Below are 18780 nucleotides of genomic sequence, written 5' to 3'. Positions count from 1 at the left end.
ATTGTCGGAAGCATAGCTGGATGCGTCCCAATAAATATATTGGGCAGCTGCGAATAAATAGGCAGTCGCGGACAACTCAGCGGTACCGGGGGGAGAGTCTCGGAACAAATATCCGAGTGCCCATGATCCCTGGTTCGACGAGGCGAACAACTGCCGCCTCAAATTATCCAGTGATCGGTGTTGGTCTACCGAAGATTAAGACCCCCTAACGCTGGGGTGTTACGTAAACCGTGCCCATCAGTGTTCCTCGGTTTGCAGTCAGGGACTGTATTCCTACGGTTGCCTCACTGATACCTGGGCGTCTCAGTGAGTAACAGGCTTACTTGCCAAGTCCTTACCATGGTAGGGAGTCTATGCCATGGCGGACCTTGTCTCCTTCAAGTCCGACTTTTCATATGGAGATAAATAATACAATCAAAAACAAAGCCCCAACAACCACCAATGACACTATTTTCAACTCGGGAGGGGACGACTCAATACTGAATTACAGTGACGTCATCCATGAAAGTATTCAGCAACATGGTGAACAATTGTCCGCTCTCCTGGAAAAGACAAAAACGCTGAGGCTCAGTCAGGAAAGTATTCTTTCTGGCCTTGAAAATGACTCACCACTCTCTGATGAGGAACTTGACATCACGGTCATTTCCTCGTCTCAAAGTGGTAAGTCATTTCAAAGAGCCGCTCAGAACACTCCCGACAAAACTTGCGCATAGTCACAAATCCAGGAGGGATCATTGTCGGTCACCTCCGATGTTACAAGCCTCGATCGGCAAGACGCCATCAACGTAGGTACTGGCAGGAACCCGAATGAGGCGAAAGCAAGGCGAGGCTATAAAAGGTCGGTAAATTACTGTAAGAAATTTATCGGCCAGGACCCCGCGCAGATAACGAAGAGAGAGAGGATTCGGATTAAGATGAACCTCAAGGTAATTGCAAAGTTCGAAAAGAACCACCCGCACTTACCAAGCTGTTCTCTTAATCGGACTCTTCTACCTCTCCTACAATCTGCTATCAGCAGTAGGGTAAACCAACCTGTGGTTCAACCCTCTGCTGAGGGCCCAGCGGAGGTCAGAAAATCCACCGCCGACGACAAGACCACCACGGTCGTTGTTCACGCGGTGACGGTTAGTGCTGAACCTGCTGGGTCAAACCCACCTGCCAAAAAGCGCAGGAACAGGAAGACCAAGAAACCGGAGCCCGTGATAGCCGTAGCCTCGGCAGTTCCAACGAAAGCCGACACCTCTTCACGCTCGGTCTACAGAGGAACCACACCCTGAGCCCAAGAAGGCATCTACAACCCCGGCTTCTCGGCCTACACCTACAACTTCCACTCCGTCCGTCAGCAAGTCGGTCGCGACCAAACCGGCCCTACCAGCCCCTTCAAGCTATAAGCCTGATAAGGTCCACAAAGAGGAGGTCAAGTCACAAACGGCAGGCAAAACAGGACGGAAGAGGAAGTACTCTCAGACCATTTACCCGGACAATCTTCGAGTAGCAACTATCGACAAGGCTGAACCGGAAGGTAAAATCAGCGGCAGTCGATGGCTGCTATTCGAAGATCGACTGAGGGAGCTTGTCTTTACGGGAGAAGGTGACCCAAGAGGAATTCAGTTTGGCAGCGCAACCCTTTACAGAGGCGTGAAAGTCATGTGCTGCGAAAACCAGGAATCTAAGGATTATCTGGTCACCGCAGTATCTGGATTTCGCGACCTCTGGCAAGGCTGTGATCTGGCGGCTGTATCCTTAAAGGACATCCCCTGTCGTAAGGTATTGACAGCCTGGGTGCCACCACCATCCGTGGATCCGGCACGCAGAACAGACAACTGGCGTCTTGTCAGTTCAAGCACTGAGGGAGGGGGCCTGCTCATCAAAGTACCTATGGATACGGATGGCCACGAGTACCTTCAATCTCTTGGGGGAAAAATTGCATTTCGGCGCTGGATGGATCCGTTTCCGTCTAACGCCGTTGCATTAGGTGGAAGAAAACAGCGGCTACTTAGCATCATGCAGATTAATCTGCATCACTGCAAAGCAGCTGCTGCCGAACTCCTCCTATCCCTCTCGAAAGCTGAAGTAGACATAGCTCTGGTTCAGGAACCCTATATATACAATAATAGGGTAACTGGACTAGGGAGTGGGCAGTACGTCTCTTATGCGGTCTCCAATGGTGATAAGATAAGGACGTGTATTGTTGCCAAAAAGAGTTTAAATCTTATCTTCCTTAGCAACTGCAGTGGAGGAGACGTTACGGTGGCGAGAATGGATTCTAAATCCGGGAGTACAACAGTGAGATCAACAGTGGCTAGAGACCAAAACTTGGCTGACAGAATTGTAAGCTTACCCAAAATTAAGTGGGCTATAGACACATTCAAGCCTTTTAAATCCCCAGGACCAGATGGTATTATTCCCGATATGATCCAGCGTGTCTCAGCGTCAATATCCCCAATACTGGGGGAGATTTTCAAAGCTTGTCTGTGTTTATCCTACATCCCGGAATCATGGAGAGAAGTCACAGTCACTTATATCCCCAAAGCGGGGAAACCGAGTCACTCACTTCCTAAGGACTATAGACCGAAGGGTCCCTCATCCTTCTTATTGAAAACTTTGGAAAGGCTGATAGACATAGATCAGATCTCTACTACCCAAGACCGCCATCAACACTGCTCAGGATGCCTATATGAAAGGTAAATCTGTTGAAACAAAGCAACATGATGTCGTAGGTTATATAGAGAAGAACATGAATGTTTCCTTATTCACCTTGGCTGCATTCCTCCATATTGAGGTAGCCTTCAACAACGTCACGTTAGAATCCATTCATGATTCACTATCAAAACTTAAGGTACCCCAACTCCTCATAGACTGGATTGATACTATGCTTAGCAGCAGAATCATCAACTCGAGCATTGGGGAAACATCCGTCAGGAAATCGGTCACTAGGGGCACGCCGCAAGGGGGCGTCATATCACCCTTACTCTGGCTTTTGGTTATTAACAATATACTTATAGATCTAGAGGTAACAGGGACAAAAGTAGTCGCATACGCTGATGTGTCGTCCTATTAATTGCCGGGAAATTCCTGCAAACAATCTCGGACCTAATGCAAGGAGCTCTAGTCACCCTATCACGGTGGGCGCGTCACACTCTACCCACCTGACATACACAAAATGGGCCCATAACAACCCACCGCCTGGGCCCATAACAACCCACCTTTCCGCGGCATAGCTGTTTATACCGACGGTTCTAAGATGGAGTGTGGTACGAGAGCTGGAGTCTTCTGTGATACCCTTTATTTTCGTGAATCCTACAAGCTTGGAAACAACTGTAGCGTATTTCAAGCGTAAAGCTTTGCGGTCAAAAAGGCCACAGACCTGCTTGTCACGAGGAACACTGAGGTCAGCGGTCCGGTGACTATACATGTCGATAGTCAAGCGGCACTGAAGGCCTTAAATTCCTTTAATATCAAGTCTAGGGCTGTTTTGAACTGCAGGAAAGCCTTGGGAAACACTGGGTTGTCCATCAAGCTCTGTTGGGTTCCTGGACATTATAACATCCCAGGTAACGAGACTGCAGACGAATTGGCCAGGCTAGGATCCGAATCAACTACAATTGAAGTAGACAACTCGGTTAAACCACCACTGTGCCATTTCCTACAGGTCATTCATAGACATTACTCTGAGAAAATCCAACAAAAATGGCTGGGAAGTGGGATGCACCATCCCCAAAAGAATCTGGCCCACACTCTCAGAGAAGAGAACAAGGTCGCTGCTGTCATTGTGGAAACCTGATCTAAAACTTGTGGTGGGTATCATCACAGGTCATTTTAAGGTGAGGGCTATGACCTCGAAATGGGACAGCGACGACATTGACTACTGTAGGATCAGTCAAGATGAAGAAGAAATCGAGACAGTCGAACACTTGCTCTGCCACTGCCCACCTAACCTGTGTATGTGTGCTTAAGTTGAGTGTGTGTATATTGCTCCGACGGTAGAGCAGTTTGAGTGTGCGTTGTTATTGTGGAGCAATAAACACAATTGGAAATATAAAATTAAGTACAAATTCATATTTTTTGTGTAAACTTGCCTATTCTTGTAATTTTCGACATAGGTCTGACACTCACTGAAGAAAATGGTCTCAATTCTTAATTACGAAAATATGCTGAAAATTCTTTTTTTTTGACATCTTCATAAAATTCGGATCATAAAACAATAAATAAATTGTAAATTGGATAACATTTTTGTGAAGTTAATTTATTTTATTGATATTTTATATATTTATACCAGAGGTATACGTTCGAAAAAATGCTGTTGCAGAACCTGCAAGAATCTGATAGTTTTGCAATTTACTTGCAGAAATGTGTCAAAAGATTATTTTTTTACTAAGAATTCACAGCGCAATCGTAAAAGCAGGAATTTGGTTTCCCTCCTCGTTATTTGAATGCTCGTTTCATTGATAATTGTATCATCTTGTTGCTATTTTTTTGAAACAAGCTATTTTAAGACACGCTATTCAACATGCCCATTTATTGGTCAATACATGTTATGACGACGGCTTTGAGTCCGACCGACATGACGAGACATTGAGCATTTAGTTGGATGTCACGTGTCTGTGTTTGATCAAACAGGGCATAACATGACGAGCTTTTTCTCTCAATGGCATTAAAAGAGAAATATGTGGCATTTGCTGCCCTTTATCCCAAATGTCAGGGTTTAACTCTTTGTTGAGCTTTTTTAAGTTTTAGAACACTGAATAAAGTATTAAGCTTGTTTTGTATGTCATTGTAGAGAGCGATCAAGATGCAGTAATTTTTTACTAACTTTTTATATTACCATGTTGTTACCTTATAAATTTGTACACATCGAAATGGCGTCGAATCAAACATTTAGAGTATTACAAATTTATAGGGAAACACTTATGTACTCCTCGGGGGAGATTTTAGTGTTTAGTGCGATTTTACCTGAGGGTAATCTAGTTTCGTGTCTACTCGACTTAACATTGCAAGGACAAACGCTGCTGTTTTTCCGGTTCCAGATTGGCTTTGAGCTATCATATTTTGTGGCGGATCTGCCAACAATATAGGTAGGGCATTTTCCTGTATTTTCGATGGGGCGTTAAAACCCATGTTGTATATTCCTTTTAATATTTCAGGTTTTCTAAAAGAAGATATATATTAATATCATTTTACATATGCAGATACATATTATACTTACAAATGAAGTTTCTCAAATGTTTTCACAGAGTATAAAGGCGACGACGGATCCTGGCGTTGGACTTCTAAATCCAACTTCGACTCTACCAAACCTTTACGAATAATTTTTAGAAGGAGACTGGTTTCAGCAGGGCTATTTAAAAATAAATAAATCAAAAAAGGAATACATTAGGGTATATATTTTTTAGTCGGCGTTGATATTGTAACCATTTTGTATTTGATATTTCATCATCATATAACAATAGCGAAACAATTGGAAATTTTGGTTTCCGAATTGAAAAAAAAAAATGTTTGGAAAAGGGTTTACCAAAGTTATATTCCAGCTAATTTTAAACCAGATTGGGAATCCATTGCTACAAAATTAAATGTAAACGGGCCTTCGATTAGAGACTCCGATGGCTGGCAAAAAGTATGTTAAAATTACTGGAGGTGGCATTTTGAAGCAAATGACTTTGTCGCTTTGGTGGGGGGGGGGGGGTCTGTCGCGAATGTAATGCAGTTTCAAAAGTTACTGAATAAACTAGGTCGTGCACTTGGAAGAGAAAATACGGAAAACAACTTTTATTTTAAACTGTCGATGTCGCTTCTGTGCCTTACCGTAATACTATTTTGAATTTTTTAATATTATATATATATATATATATATATATATATATATATATATATATATATGCACTACTTTAACGCGTAAATAACGAAAACCATTAGAAAAGCAGTAACATGACATACATACACGAAGGGTTTGTCTTTCGGATTTATTTAATTCATAGTAAATACCAAGCGTACAGTAAACTGCAATCTTTTGAAGTTGAGTGGCATTTCTATTGCAATTAGTGAATTCGAGATAGCAACATACTTCGCCGTAATAATCAATTGTTGTGTTGTTTTTAGTGTTAGCCTAAGGCGTTGTGGGTCAATGGTTCTTATTAAAATCATATCCCAATCTGATCCGATTTAAATATAATTTAAAAAAAAAAAAACCTTTTACACCAAACTCCGCCACACCTTTCATATTTCATTGAAATTGGTGCGTCAGATATGTGAAATCGGCCGATAATATATATATATATGGGAGCTATATCCAAATCTTAACAAATTTCCAATTAATTTGTCACATTTATTATTGTAACCAAATTCCGCCACACATTCTGAATTTCATTGGTTTCGGTCATATATATCATGTTTGGTGCATAACATATATGAAATCGGCCGAAATATATATGTTAGCTATATCCAAACCTCAACTGATTTCAATATAATTTGGCAATTTTTTCTGGTGCCAGATTTTGTCTCTCTCGCTTTGGGTGCATCAAATATGTGAAATCGGCTGAGTATATATATATATGGGAGCTATAATAAAATCTGAGCGTATTTGAATATAATTTGTCAAATTTATTTTTGTAACAAATTTAGCCACTCATGCCGAATTTCATTGGAATCGGAAATGCGTATCGTGTTTTGTGCATCAAATATGTGAAATCGGCGGAAAATATATATGGGAGCTATATCCAAATCTGAACCGATTTTAATATAATTTGACTAATTTATTTTCTAATCAAAATCCCGTTGTATATTCCAAATTTCTTTGGAATCGAACATACTTATCGTGTATGGTGCATAAAATACATGAAATCGGTCGAAAATATATATGAGAGCTATATCCAAATCTGAACCGATTTTAATATAATTTGACAAATGTATATTTGTTTTAATTTCCGCTACACATTCCAAATTTCATTGAAATTAGAGATACATAGCGTGCTTGGTGCATCAAATACATGAAATCGGTCGAAAATATATATGGGAGCTATATCCAAATCTGAACCGATTTCAATTTAATTTGACAAATTCATTTTGGCTCCCAATTCCCTTACTTATTTTAAATTTCATTACAATTGGAAATACATATCGTGTTTGGTGCATCAAATACATAAAATCGGTCGAAAATATATATGGGAGCTATATCCAAATCTGAACCGATTTCAATTTAATTTGACAAATTCATTTTGGCTCCCAATTCCCTTACTTATTTTAAATTTCATTACAATTGGAAATACATATCGTGTTTGGTGTATCAAATACATGAAATCGGTCGAAAATATATATGGGAGCTATATCCAAATCTGAACCGATTTCAATATAATTTGGGAAATCAATTTTTTAGATAAAATCTATCACACGTTTCAAATTTCATTGAAATTGGGGATACATAGAGTGTTTGGTGCATCAAATGCTTGAAATCGGTCGAAAATATATATGGGAGCTATATCGAAATCCGAACCGATTTCAATATAATTTGACAAATTTATTTTCTGATTAAATTCCGTCACACATTCCAAATTTCATTGGAATCGAACATTCATATTGTGTTTGAGGCATCAAATGAACGAAACCGGTCGAAAATATATATGGAAGCTATATCCAAATCTGAACCGATTACAATATAATTTGGCAAACTTATTTTTGTTCCAAATTCCGTGACGTATTCCAAATTTGGAGACTGTATCTTCAACCAATCAATAGATATGTGCATATAAAATCTAAATTTTTGGGAGGTACCTCCAATTCTTATGCTATATCTCCAGTTCCAAGTGGAAATTCAAAAATGTATATAGCCTATGTTACTTTCAGGCGATGTTGCAGTATATATGGAAATTTTCAGGAAAATCTATTCAGCGGTTTTCGACCATAAATTACAAACATACAAACATTTTCCTCCTATATATATATATATATATATATATATATATATATATATATATATATACATATATATATATATATATATATATATATATATATATATATATATATATATATATATATATATATATATATATAGATATATAGCAATATATATATATTTTCGCATCAATTTAGGTCTTTGACATTTTAGGTCTTTGACATTACTACCTTCAAGTCGCATTGAGTTTGATGGATCTACCGTAAGCCCAAAAACCGAAGTCATGTACATAATTCAATTAGCTTTGAAGTTTTACCAAAACTCTCTCACAAAAGCAACTTTTCATTAACGCTCGAATTGTAAAAATCTACCATCCCTCGAATCTTGAATTGAAGTTCGTTAACTTTGAAAAAGACTGGCGTTCAAAACACAATACAGTAATAAAAATGTTGTTTTAAAAACAAATACAGAATTAAGTTTACATTTTGTATCTATATATTTAAAATAATTGGTAAATTTTAATTGTTACTCAGTCGACGAAGCCTATTATTAACAAAGTTTTGCCATATAATATTTCCTCCAAACGAAAATTATTTATCTGTGACAATTAAAGAGTCCGGCATTACGAATGATAATCTCAAGAAAAGATAAAACGAAACAAAAACAACTAAAAAAATATTACGTAAAAACATCTTAGTATTTTGAAATGCTAATTAATAAGTAAGGGCAAGCACAGACATGAAAAATTTCCATAGATTTTATGGAGAGAAACCAGGACCTACCGAAGGGCTATATCAAAGGTGATCAAGTAATATCCGAAACAAATTGGTAACAATTTACTGAAAAACTAAATTCCTCGGGACCACCTACCAGAGATTGCAATACATGGAAAAGACGTGGGCAGAAATGCACCACGAAGAAAAAAACTGGGGTTGTCATCTCAACAAATATTGACGAGGAATCAATTGCAATATTGTGTGGTATTTATAAAGTGTTAATGGTACTGAGGGGGCAAAAAAGAGAGACGGATATGGATGCTTCTTATATATATACTCTCGATGAGACATCTACCACTTCAAAGGTCTTAAAATTAACAACCTTAAAGAAAATAGTAATTTGGATACCACCTTTTTACATCATGCTCGCACACCGTTACCGAAGCCGAAAATATTTAGAGCACCTATTCCATCTGCTTCAAAAACGGATTTAAATAATCTTTTTAAACAGGAAAATTACCAACTAAAAACAATTGTCCAGCTTATAAAAAAGAATTAATGTAATGGAGGAACAGTGAGTTAAATGGAAGCTACAAAAGCCGTTATTCTATTTATCGACACCGGCACAGGTCGACGGCTTTTGTTGCGAATCGGTATTGGAATTGTCAATATTAGCACTTATCGATATTTGTGAGGTTCTTGGCATTTTTAAGAAAATGTGACGACGACGTTTACTTGTATTGGCTCTGATTGTATCGTTACAGTTTTTGATGTCGATTGTATTGTATTTGTTAAGAGTTTTTCTTTTTGGTTAATAAAATAAAAATGGAAAATCCCATAATAAAAATAGCAATATCATGTCAATGCAATAATTTAGTTGAAGAGTTGGAAAAATCCACCTCTTGTAAAGGGATTTCGGAGAGGCCACCAAGACCACAGATGGAGTGATGGATGGCAAAGCAGAATATATGTTGTGTATTTTGAAATAAAAATCAGCACGCGATGAATAAGATTTAACTCTATAACTCTTTATTTAATATTTAACACAACAAAGTTTAAGAAAATATTAAAATGGTGATTGAACGGTTTGTACTGGTTGATGATTAAAATGGCAGTGCGTTATGCTAACAATAACTTAACATCCATGGCTAATAGTTGAAAAGTAACGATTAACAATTTAGTACAAAAAGATACATTTTCATTCCAAGGGAACATTTAACATTACAGGGTTACCACCCAATATTAATTAAGTAACTACTGAAATACACCACAATCTCCCAGGCTAATATTGAATATGGTCTTATAAATGAACAGGAGGTCTTCTTGTTCGGCTTGAACGTCTTAACATTGTTGGTGTTTCTGGTGTAGACACTTGTGGTTGGGGAATGATGGGAGTGTTAATCGGATTGACAATTCTTTGCTCAATTCTAATTTCATCAAAGGCAGGTTTAGTTTTTGTTTGTACTTCATCAGCGAATGTTACACATTTTCAAGTTTTGGAACGTCGGATTTGTACAGTTGATTGATGTGACGTTTCAGTTCATAACCATTATCCAGTTTTATTTGGTAGTGTAGATTCCCAAACTTGCGAATGACCATTCCTAACTTCCATGTCGGCTTATTTCTGTCGTAACATCGTACCTGTACTCTCTCTCCCAGGCTTAATTGGCGAACATTCCTGCCGGTTCTTTCATTGGACGAATAGTATCCAATTTAATTCTTAAGGCACGACGAGTTCAGCAGGGCTCTTCCCGTTTGCCAATGACGTTGCTCTGTAACGTAGAACAATTTCTTGAACCTTTTCAAATACGTTACCTCTTTCATCCTCCATAGCTTTCAGCTTGCATTTTAAAGTTTGAATGTACCTTTCGGCTAACCCATTCGTGGCAGGACGACCTGGAGCGATAAATTTTTGGATAATTCCATTTTCCATACAAAAATGTCGGAAAACGTTGCTTTGAAAAATCGTAGCGTTGTCGGATACCATGATTTGTGGAAGACCATGTGTCGAAAATATGTTTTGAAGTAGCAGAATAGTTTTTTCAGTGGTTGGGACCTCTCGAATAATTCTAACTTCTGGCCATTTTGATTTTGCATCCACCAACACTAAAAAATGATGGTTTTGAAACGGTCCTGCGTAGTCGATATGGACCCTTTGAAAATTTTCACCCGGTTCTTCACATTGATGCGTAATTACTTTAGCAGGAGTTTTCCTCACCTGTGCACAATTTTGGCAGGCTCTTACCAAATGTTCGATGCCAGAATCAATGTTTTTCCAATAGCAAAATCTACGTGCTAACTGTTTCATCTTGACAACACCTATGTGTGTATGATGCTATTCTTTGAGAATATGTGGACGTAGGTTGACAGGAATTACTACCCGATCGCCACGAAATATAACTCCATCTTGCAAGGCATATCTTGGTTCCAAGTTTTTCCCGCTCAGAAGGTCTATTTTCAAAGTTGATAATTCGGGGTCCCTTTCTGTCTCCAGTGCAATGGTTGCAGCAGTAATGGATGAGGACGAAATTTGATTTATTATTTGATCTGAATATTTTTGACTTCTTCGTCCAAAAAATGCTTGAATTTGTTGTTGTTATCTATCGGGGCTCTGGATAAACAATCTGCATTTGAATTATCGATTTCTCTGCGATGGACAACTTTGTAATTAAAATTTTGTAAAAAGGATGTATATCAGAGAAGTCTTGCTGACGTCATCGCTGGTGTTTTTGCACTTTGGTGAAAAATCCTCGAAAGTGGACGGTTGTCCGTAATTAGGGTAAACTCTCTTCCCATCAAATATGTAAAATACTTGTCAACAGCATATATAATAGCCAACGCCTCACGGTCCAGTTGACTATAATTTTGTTCAGCCTTAGTCAAGGCTCTCGATGCAAAAGCTACGGGGCGTTCTACTCCGTTTATGATGTGTGATAAAACAGCACCAATACCTGTGGGACTTGCGTCACAAGCCAAGGTCACAGGTAAGGCTTCGTTGTAGGGTGTAAGAACTCTATCAGCAACAATTTCTTCTTTCAGATTTTTGAATGCTTTTTCACAATTTGATGTCCACAGAAACTTTCTACCATCTTCCAACAGCTGTCGCAAAGGATGTGTTAAAGTTGATGTATTCGAAATGAATTTTGAATAATATGTGATCATGCCAAAAAACGTTCGCACATCGTTGACGTTTTGTGGTCTTGGCAAATTAAATTCGATTTTACGTCGACACTTTGATATTTTGTTGTGGCTGACAACATAGCCTAAATATTGCAGCTCGGTTTTGAAAAATTCGCACATGTTTCTGTTCACATGCAGTTGATTTGTTTGTAGAACTTCCAAACACTTGATTAATCGGCATTCGCATTCATTTATTGTTGCACCATGTATTATTATGTCGTCGAAATACGATATTGTGCCTTCTAGCCCTTGTAAAATTTGATCTAAAATGCGATTGAATTCACTTGGTGCGGTTTTTATGCCAAAAGACAGTCGATTCATTTGATATACACCTCTATGTGTTGAAATAGTTTGAATCTGCTTGCTATCTTCATCCACTCTAACATGTAAATATGCCTTGTACATGTCAATCTTGCAAAAATATGTAGAATTTTTGAGTATATTGAAAATTTCATCAATTCATGTGCTGGTTCCAATTGAGGATTCACTCCAATTTTGTAATCCACACACAAACGTACATTTCCATCTGGTTTGGGAATGACGACCAATGGAGACCCCCAGTTGCTTTTATTCACCTTTGAAATTATGCCGTCACGCTCTAAGCTCCATCTTTTCACGCAGTGCAAAAGGAACTTGTCTTTCTCGCACAAACACTGGTTTCGCACCTTTTTGTAATTTCAAACTGCACATCGACTCTGGAATACAACCAAATTGTTGTTGGAAAATTTCTGGATAGTTTTTCAGGATTTCATCCACCGGTCGCACCTCGAAAATTGCATAATTGTCACCTTATTCATTTCCTAATTCTGCATCTGTAAGTTTTATGTCTAAATGGCGTATCCAAACTCGGCCAAGCAGAGCTGAATGTTTCGAATTCACAATATACAATTCTTCAGTTGATTTTTTGTTATTCAACCAACTCCGATGGGAACAAAAACATCTCCCGTATATGACCGAAATGCCATATTTGCCTTTTTAATAGGTCTATTTATGTTTAATATTTTGTATTCGTTCTCGGGAATTAATGTAAAGCCGGCACCAGAATCAATTTCAAATAATTGCACTTTTCCTTCTATTGTTATTTTGCATAGAACTTTTGTGTATCTCTTTTTGACATTTGATTGTTTTGGTATATATCGATAATTTTATTTATACCAACGTTATCGCTCATGGGGTAGGTTCCGTGTGTGCCATTGTAACTATTTTGATCAAACAGCTGATTGCACTGATCAATTGAATGTGTGTATTTACCATCATTTGATTTCTTTTGTTTCATCTTCGCCTGTATACATACTTGTTGTACATGACCAAGTTTACCACAGACACTGCACTTTTGCGTTCGTTTATTTATTTTGCATTCATTTGCAATATGATTTGGCCGGCCGCAACGAAGACACACCCCTTCTGAGCCTAGTTCGCCGTAGTTAATTCTCGTAGTTGATCTTGAACGGTGTTGACTGCGACTTCTATTTTTCATTTGATTTATTTCTGTTGATGATGATGTGTTGTGTGAGATTGCATGGCTGTCAATTTTCCCGCTTCAAGTGTTGTTGCTTTTTCTACTATTTGATGAAATGATGCATCGGGCGTTTGTAGTAATTGTTCACGTATATGTGTATCTCGCTCTTATAAATTGTGAGCGCAAAAATAACTCAGCAACAGACTTTTTGCATACGCATTCAAACTTACATGAACTTGAACGTTGTTGTAAAACAGCTACAAATTCTGAAATACTTTGGTTCTCATTTTGCACTTCACAAAGAAATTTATGTTGTTCAACCAACGTATTCTTTCTCGGGCAATAGTGCGAATTTAATAGTTGAATTATATTATCATAATTCAATTCACTAATGTTCTTTGGGGCTGCTAATGTAGCTAAAGTAGCATAAACTGATGACCCAATGTATTGCAACAACAACTTAGCACAGGTAACTTTGTCATCGAATACACCTTTTAATTGTAGGTGCACTTCCAAACGCTCCTTATAAGTCTTGAAGCTTTCGTTTTTTGGTTCGAATGTATAAAAATTGGTAATTATGTTGACACTTGTTGAAGCCTGCGTTTGTTGGTTCTTTATCGCTGTTGCCATTGTTGTTATGGCTTCTAAAAGTTGCGCCAATTGAGCGGATTCCATTTTAAGTTATGCTCAAGATAAAACCATTTATTGAATTTATGCACAAAATCTTATTCACAATTTGTTGAAATTGACTTTATACTCGTCGCCAATCTTTGTTGTGTATTTTGAAATAAAAATCAGCACGCGATGAATAAGATTTAACTCTATAACTCTTTATTTAATATTTAACACAACAAAGTTTAAGAAAATATTAAAATGGTGATTGAACGGTTTGTACTGGTTGATGATTAAAATGGCAGTGCGTTATGCTAACAATAACTTAACATCCATGGCTAATAGTTGAAAAGTAACGATTAACAATTTAGTACAAAAAGATACATTTTCATTCCAAGGGAACATTTAACATTACAGAGTTACCACCCAATATTAATTAAGTAACTACTGAAATACACCACAATATATTTTAGAAAAATAAGGTGTATGACAAAGTTTTTGTTTGGTAGGGCTTAAAATGTAAAGTTAAAACAGTGGTTACCAAAAAATCCGAGTGTACGGCTACTGGAGGCGGAATATTCAAGCAGCTGGCACTCAGTCTCTTAGAGGAAGCTGTGGCAAATCTGCTCATATACCAGAAACAAATAAATCCTGAGGTAGCTGTTCAGGGAGTGCAATGCCAAAGTCAATACCAAGAAGTAGTTTGGCTTCGGGTTTTTTCAGCCTCCGTCATTTTGAATTTTATCCTTGTGGACAAACTTTATTTTCCAAACATTATTTTTTAGGCAGAATCTTCGGCACGACTGGCTGTGATAGTCCCAGGTTCAAATCATTTCCGACACTTAGCTGGTACGATCCCTTGGCTAAAAAACGCAACATTGCATAAATAACAATGCATTTTATTGCAAATTTGCTGCTTACTTTTCATCTGGTTATAATTATTGTATGGCATTTCTGCAAACAAGTCTTCGTTTACTTATAAAATTTATTTCATATTCTTCATCATTCGATTTAAAATTACATTGAGGAACGAAAAAACATTTTTTTATCAATAATTGTAAACAAAAATAGAATAAGGGTAAATGAACAAGAAAATGCAAAATAACATTAATAGTATCAATAGTTTATAAATAAAATCAGTTCCAATGTTATAAAGATTTGTATGTATTATTTTAGTACCTCAACGATGTCGTCCCTCAGTCGTTTTGCGATATTAAACGTACTACTTTGAAAAGCCTATTCCTCGTCATTTACGTTTACGTATAATGTCTTCCTCCCATTCCAAAATTACTTCTCTGCATATATTATGCACGAAATCGTCAATTGTCCTCTAAATAATGTTGCGACCAGATGCATGACATTAATTAAATACAGTATCACCTTTTTAAGGAGTTAGCAACCTATTGCCAAAATCGCTACGTCTCGAATTTAATTCCCCCCGGCTATACTGGTTTAAAAATTTTTTTTTCTGACATTGAGGCTAAATTTTCCCTTTCTGTTTTAAAAAAAGGCTTCGTCGTCTTTTGTTTTGATTCCCCATTTATTCGTTATTTCATTCTGCTAATGTTGCCATATTCACAATAGATCAGAATATGAAGAAGCTAAAACAAAAACGACTGTTTTTAAATTACAGATTTCAAAGCACTCTACGGATTTTGTGACATTCTTGTTTATTTTCTTATTTCTTAGTTTGGTGAATGCTGTCATATGCCAAACTGAAGATGGTTGGAAGTAAAACAAAACATGATGTTGATGTGTTAAGAAATGTTATACTACTTTATATAACCAAGTTTCTGTTTTATCTATAGTAGTCTTTGATTTACTATTATATTACAATTCATGTTGTACATACTCAAGTTTTTCATTCTTAATAAAACTTCTACTACAAAAGGTTATGAGCCCAGGAGTCTCTGAGAAAAATAAAAATTATAAAAATATAGAACTTCAAAAATTTATGAAAATTTTTTTTTTAAGAAATGGATTTTGCTAAGCACATCAAGCCTTTGGAAAACGAAACGGACTATCCAATATGGAAACGGAAGATGCGTGATTTATTAGACTATCACGAAGGAGCAATTGACGTTATTGAAGGTAAACTAAAGAATCCAAATCCACCATCCTCTGATGCCACGAGTGAACAAAAGAAGCTGTACAAGGAAAAGTCGGACTTGTATAGAAAAGCAAACAGTTATGCAAAATCCATGATAGCAAGCGCAGTAAGTGACAATGTGTATCAAAAGATAATGGATAAAGAAACTGCTGCTGAGGCTTGGGAATCGCTAATGGTTCAATTTGAGGCTAGATCGAAGGATCAATTATTCAAAATATGTATTGACTTCTTCTCATTTACATGGAATTTAAGTGAAGACGTGAGCTTACATATTGCAAAACTCAAAAGTTTGTGGATAGAACTCAATAACGGATTGAAAGGACGTAAGGAAAATGAGCTCCCAGAAGTTTTATTAGTTTGCAAAATCCTTCAAATTTTACCAAGTCATTTTGATACTTTTAAGTCAAGTTGGATGCTTTTAACAAAAAACGAAGAGAAGAATTTTGAGGAAATGACCGCACAACTCTGTATGTATCAAAGAAATTGCAAAGGTGCTGATGTTAAGGACGAAGAAGCTTTAATGCTTAATAATGTCAAGAAAAAATTCCCACAAACCAATAATACAAAAACAAGCAAGAAAAATGGTGCATGCAATTATTGTCATAAGAAAGGTCATTGGATACGAGATTGCAGAAAATGGATAAGTGATGGTAAGCCTATAAAAGAAAAGAAGGCTGAAGCAATAACTCCTCAACACCAGATTTTACCTTTAATGTATGAAGAGATTAACACAATTAAGGAGGATATTTCAAAGAATTGGTGGATTGATAATGGCGCTACACGACACGTGGCAAATAATAGAAATGTATTTAAATCTTTCGAGAAGTTCAAGGAATGTTGCAAGATTAAAGCGGCCGGTGGTGAAATGTTAGATGTAATTGGGAAAGGTACAGTTGATATCAAGTCTTATGTCAACAACAAGGTAATCCAAATCACACTAACAGATGTTTGGTACGTTCCAAGAGTGTCAAGGAACTTATTTTCTGTTTTATCTGCACAAGACAAGTGTTCAAACAGTGAATTTAAGTCAACAGCAACTGAGTGTGAACTTTGGGTCAATAATAAGGTGATATTAGTTGGTCATCGGGAAAAAGGAGGCACATTGTATCTAGCGGATATTGAAACAGTCATCTCAAATTCAACAAATGAAGTAAATTTAACGGAATCTGATAACACATTGCAACTATATCATGAACGTTGGGACACCAGAATAAACGCCATGTACAGAAGAAACTAAGGGAGGAATTTGGTATTAATGTAAAACTTGATATGCAAATTTGTGAATCCTGTATTTATGGAAAGTCACATCGATTACCTTTTGGTACTAGAGAGGTTTCTAAAAGACCAGGCGAATTAATGTCAGCTGACGTATGTGGCCCATTCCATATGTCTTTCAGCAAAAGGAAGTATTTGGTCATATTTAAAGATGCATACAGTAAATATTGTTTTGGATATTTCTTGAAGGAAAAATCCGAAGTTAAAACTGTATTGAAGGAAGTTCTAGCTTTTTCAGAAAATCAAGGAAATCCAATAAAAGAATTTTTGAGCGATAATGGTGGCGAATTCGATAATAATGAAGTAAAGCAAATTCTAAAGAAATATGGAGTTACACAGAGACTAACTGCTCCCTACACTCCGCAACAGAATGGTGCAAGCGAGAGGGAAAATAGAACTGTAATTGAGATGGCCCGTACTTTTAAGTACTCGAATAAGAATGTCCAATTTCCTGAAGCTATTTGGGCTGAGTTAGTTCGTACCGCCATATATATTTTAAATCGTACTCGCAAGACACCAGTTGATGACAAAAGTCCACATGAACTTTGGTTTGGAAGAAAACCCAGAATTACTCATTTGAGAATAGTTGGAAGTGAATGCTATGTCCATGTTCCAAGTCAGAAGAGGAAAAAGATGGATTCAAAGGCAATCAAGGGACATTTAATTGGATATGATACTGAAGAGCGTTATAGAATTTACATCAAAGAAAATCAGAGTGTAATTTTGTCAAGAGATGTGACATTTAATGAACAAATTTCAAAATGTGACGATCAAAAGCAAGAGATGAATGAAGAGTTTTCAAATAAGAGAGCTGAAGAAATAAAATTGCCATTTAAATCATATGAGAGATCTAAAGAAGAAGTGTTAGAAGAAGATCATATTCAGCCCAGTACACCAAGATATATTCAAGAGATTCGTTGTGATTCAGATTGGGAAGATGAGATGTTTGAAGAATGTTCGGAAGAAAATGTATCCAATGAGAGTGATTTCCGTGGATTTGATACGATAGAAAATACAATTAGAAATCGTTTAAGAGATCGATCAACGCTACATAACTCGAAGTATGATGACTATGTTATGGCTGCTCAAGATTTTATGTGTGAAGTACAAACACCTACCAGTTTTATTGATGCTGTCGAAAGTACAGAAAAATATCATTGGATAAAGGCAATGAAGTCAGAAATGAATTCCCTCAGAGAAAACAACACGTGGGATTTGATTCAACTTCCAAAAGGAAATAAGGTACTCCCATCAAAGTGGGTTTATAAGATAAAAACTAACCCTGATGGAAGTACAGACAAATACAAAGCAAGATTAGTTATAAAAGGATACAAACAATGCAAAGGTGTAGACTACAATGAAACCTTCAGTCCAGTTGCAAGGTTGGCAGCGATACGAGCTATAATAAGTATAGCTGCAAGTGAAAAGATGCATCTATCTCAATTTGATGTATCCACTGCTTTTCTTTATGGCCACCTTGAAGAAACTATTTTTATGAAACAACCAGATGGTTTTGATGACGGCACAGGAAGAGTTTGTA

The 18780-nt window shown here is 37.0% G+C and overlaps 1 protein-coding gene across 1 annotated transcript in view; it reads right to left on the bottom strand.

Annotated features, from left to right (window-relative positions):
* Positions 1-18780, bottom strand: part of LOC101900579 (DEAD-box helicase Dbp80-like) — a 102534-nt gene that overhangs the window by 65213 nt on the left and 18541 nt on the right. Inside the window, exons 3-4 of the mRNA XM_059127711.1 lie at positions 5207-5338; positions 4954-5149 (exon numbers count right to left, since the gene is read on the bottom strand). Of these exons, the coding sequence (XP_058983694.1) occupies positions 4954-5149; positions 5207-5338 (328 nt within the window). The remainder of the gene's footprint in view (positions 1-4953; positions 5150-5206; positions 5339-18780) is intronic.

This window comes from Musca domestica, unplaced genomic scaffold (genome assembly GCF_030504385.1).
Source record: "Musca domestica strain aabys unplaced genomic scaffold, Musca_domestica.polishedcontigs.V.1.1 47, whole genome shotgun sequence".
In the NCBI taxonomy this organism is placed as follows: Eukaryota; Metazoa; Arthropoda; class Insecta; order Diptera; family Muscidae; genus Musca; species Musca domestica.
The sequence above is the reverse complement of the archived record's forward strand: the minus strand, read 5'-3'. Positions and strand labels throughout refer to the sequence as shown.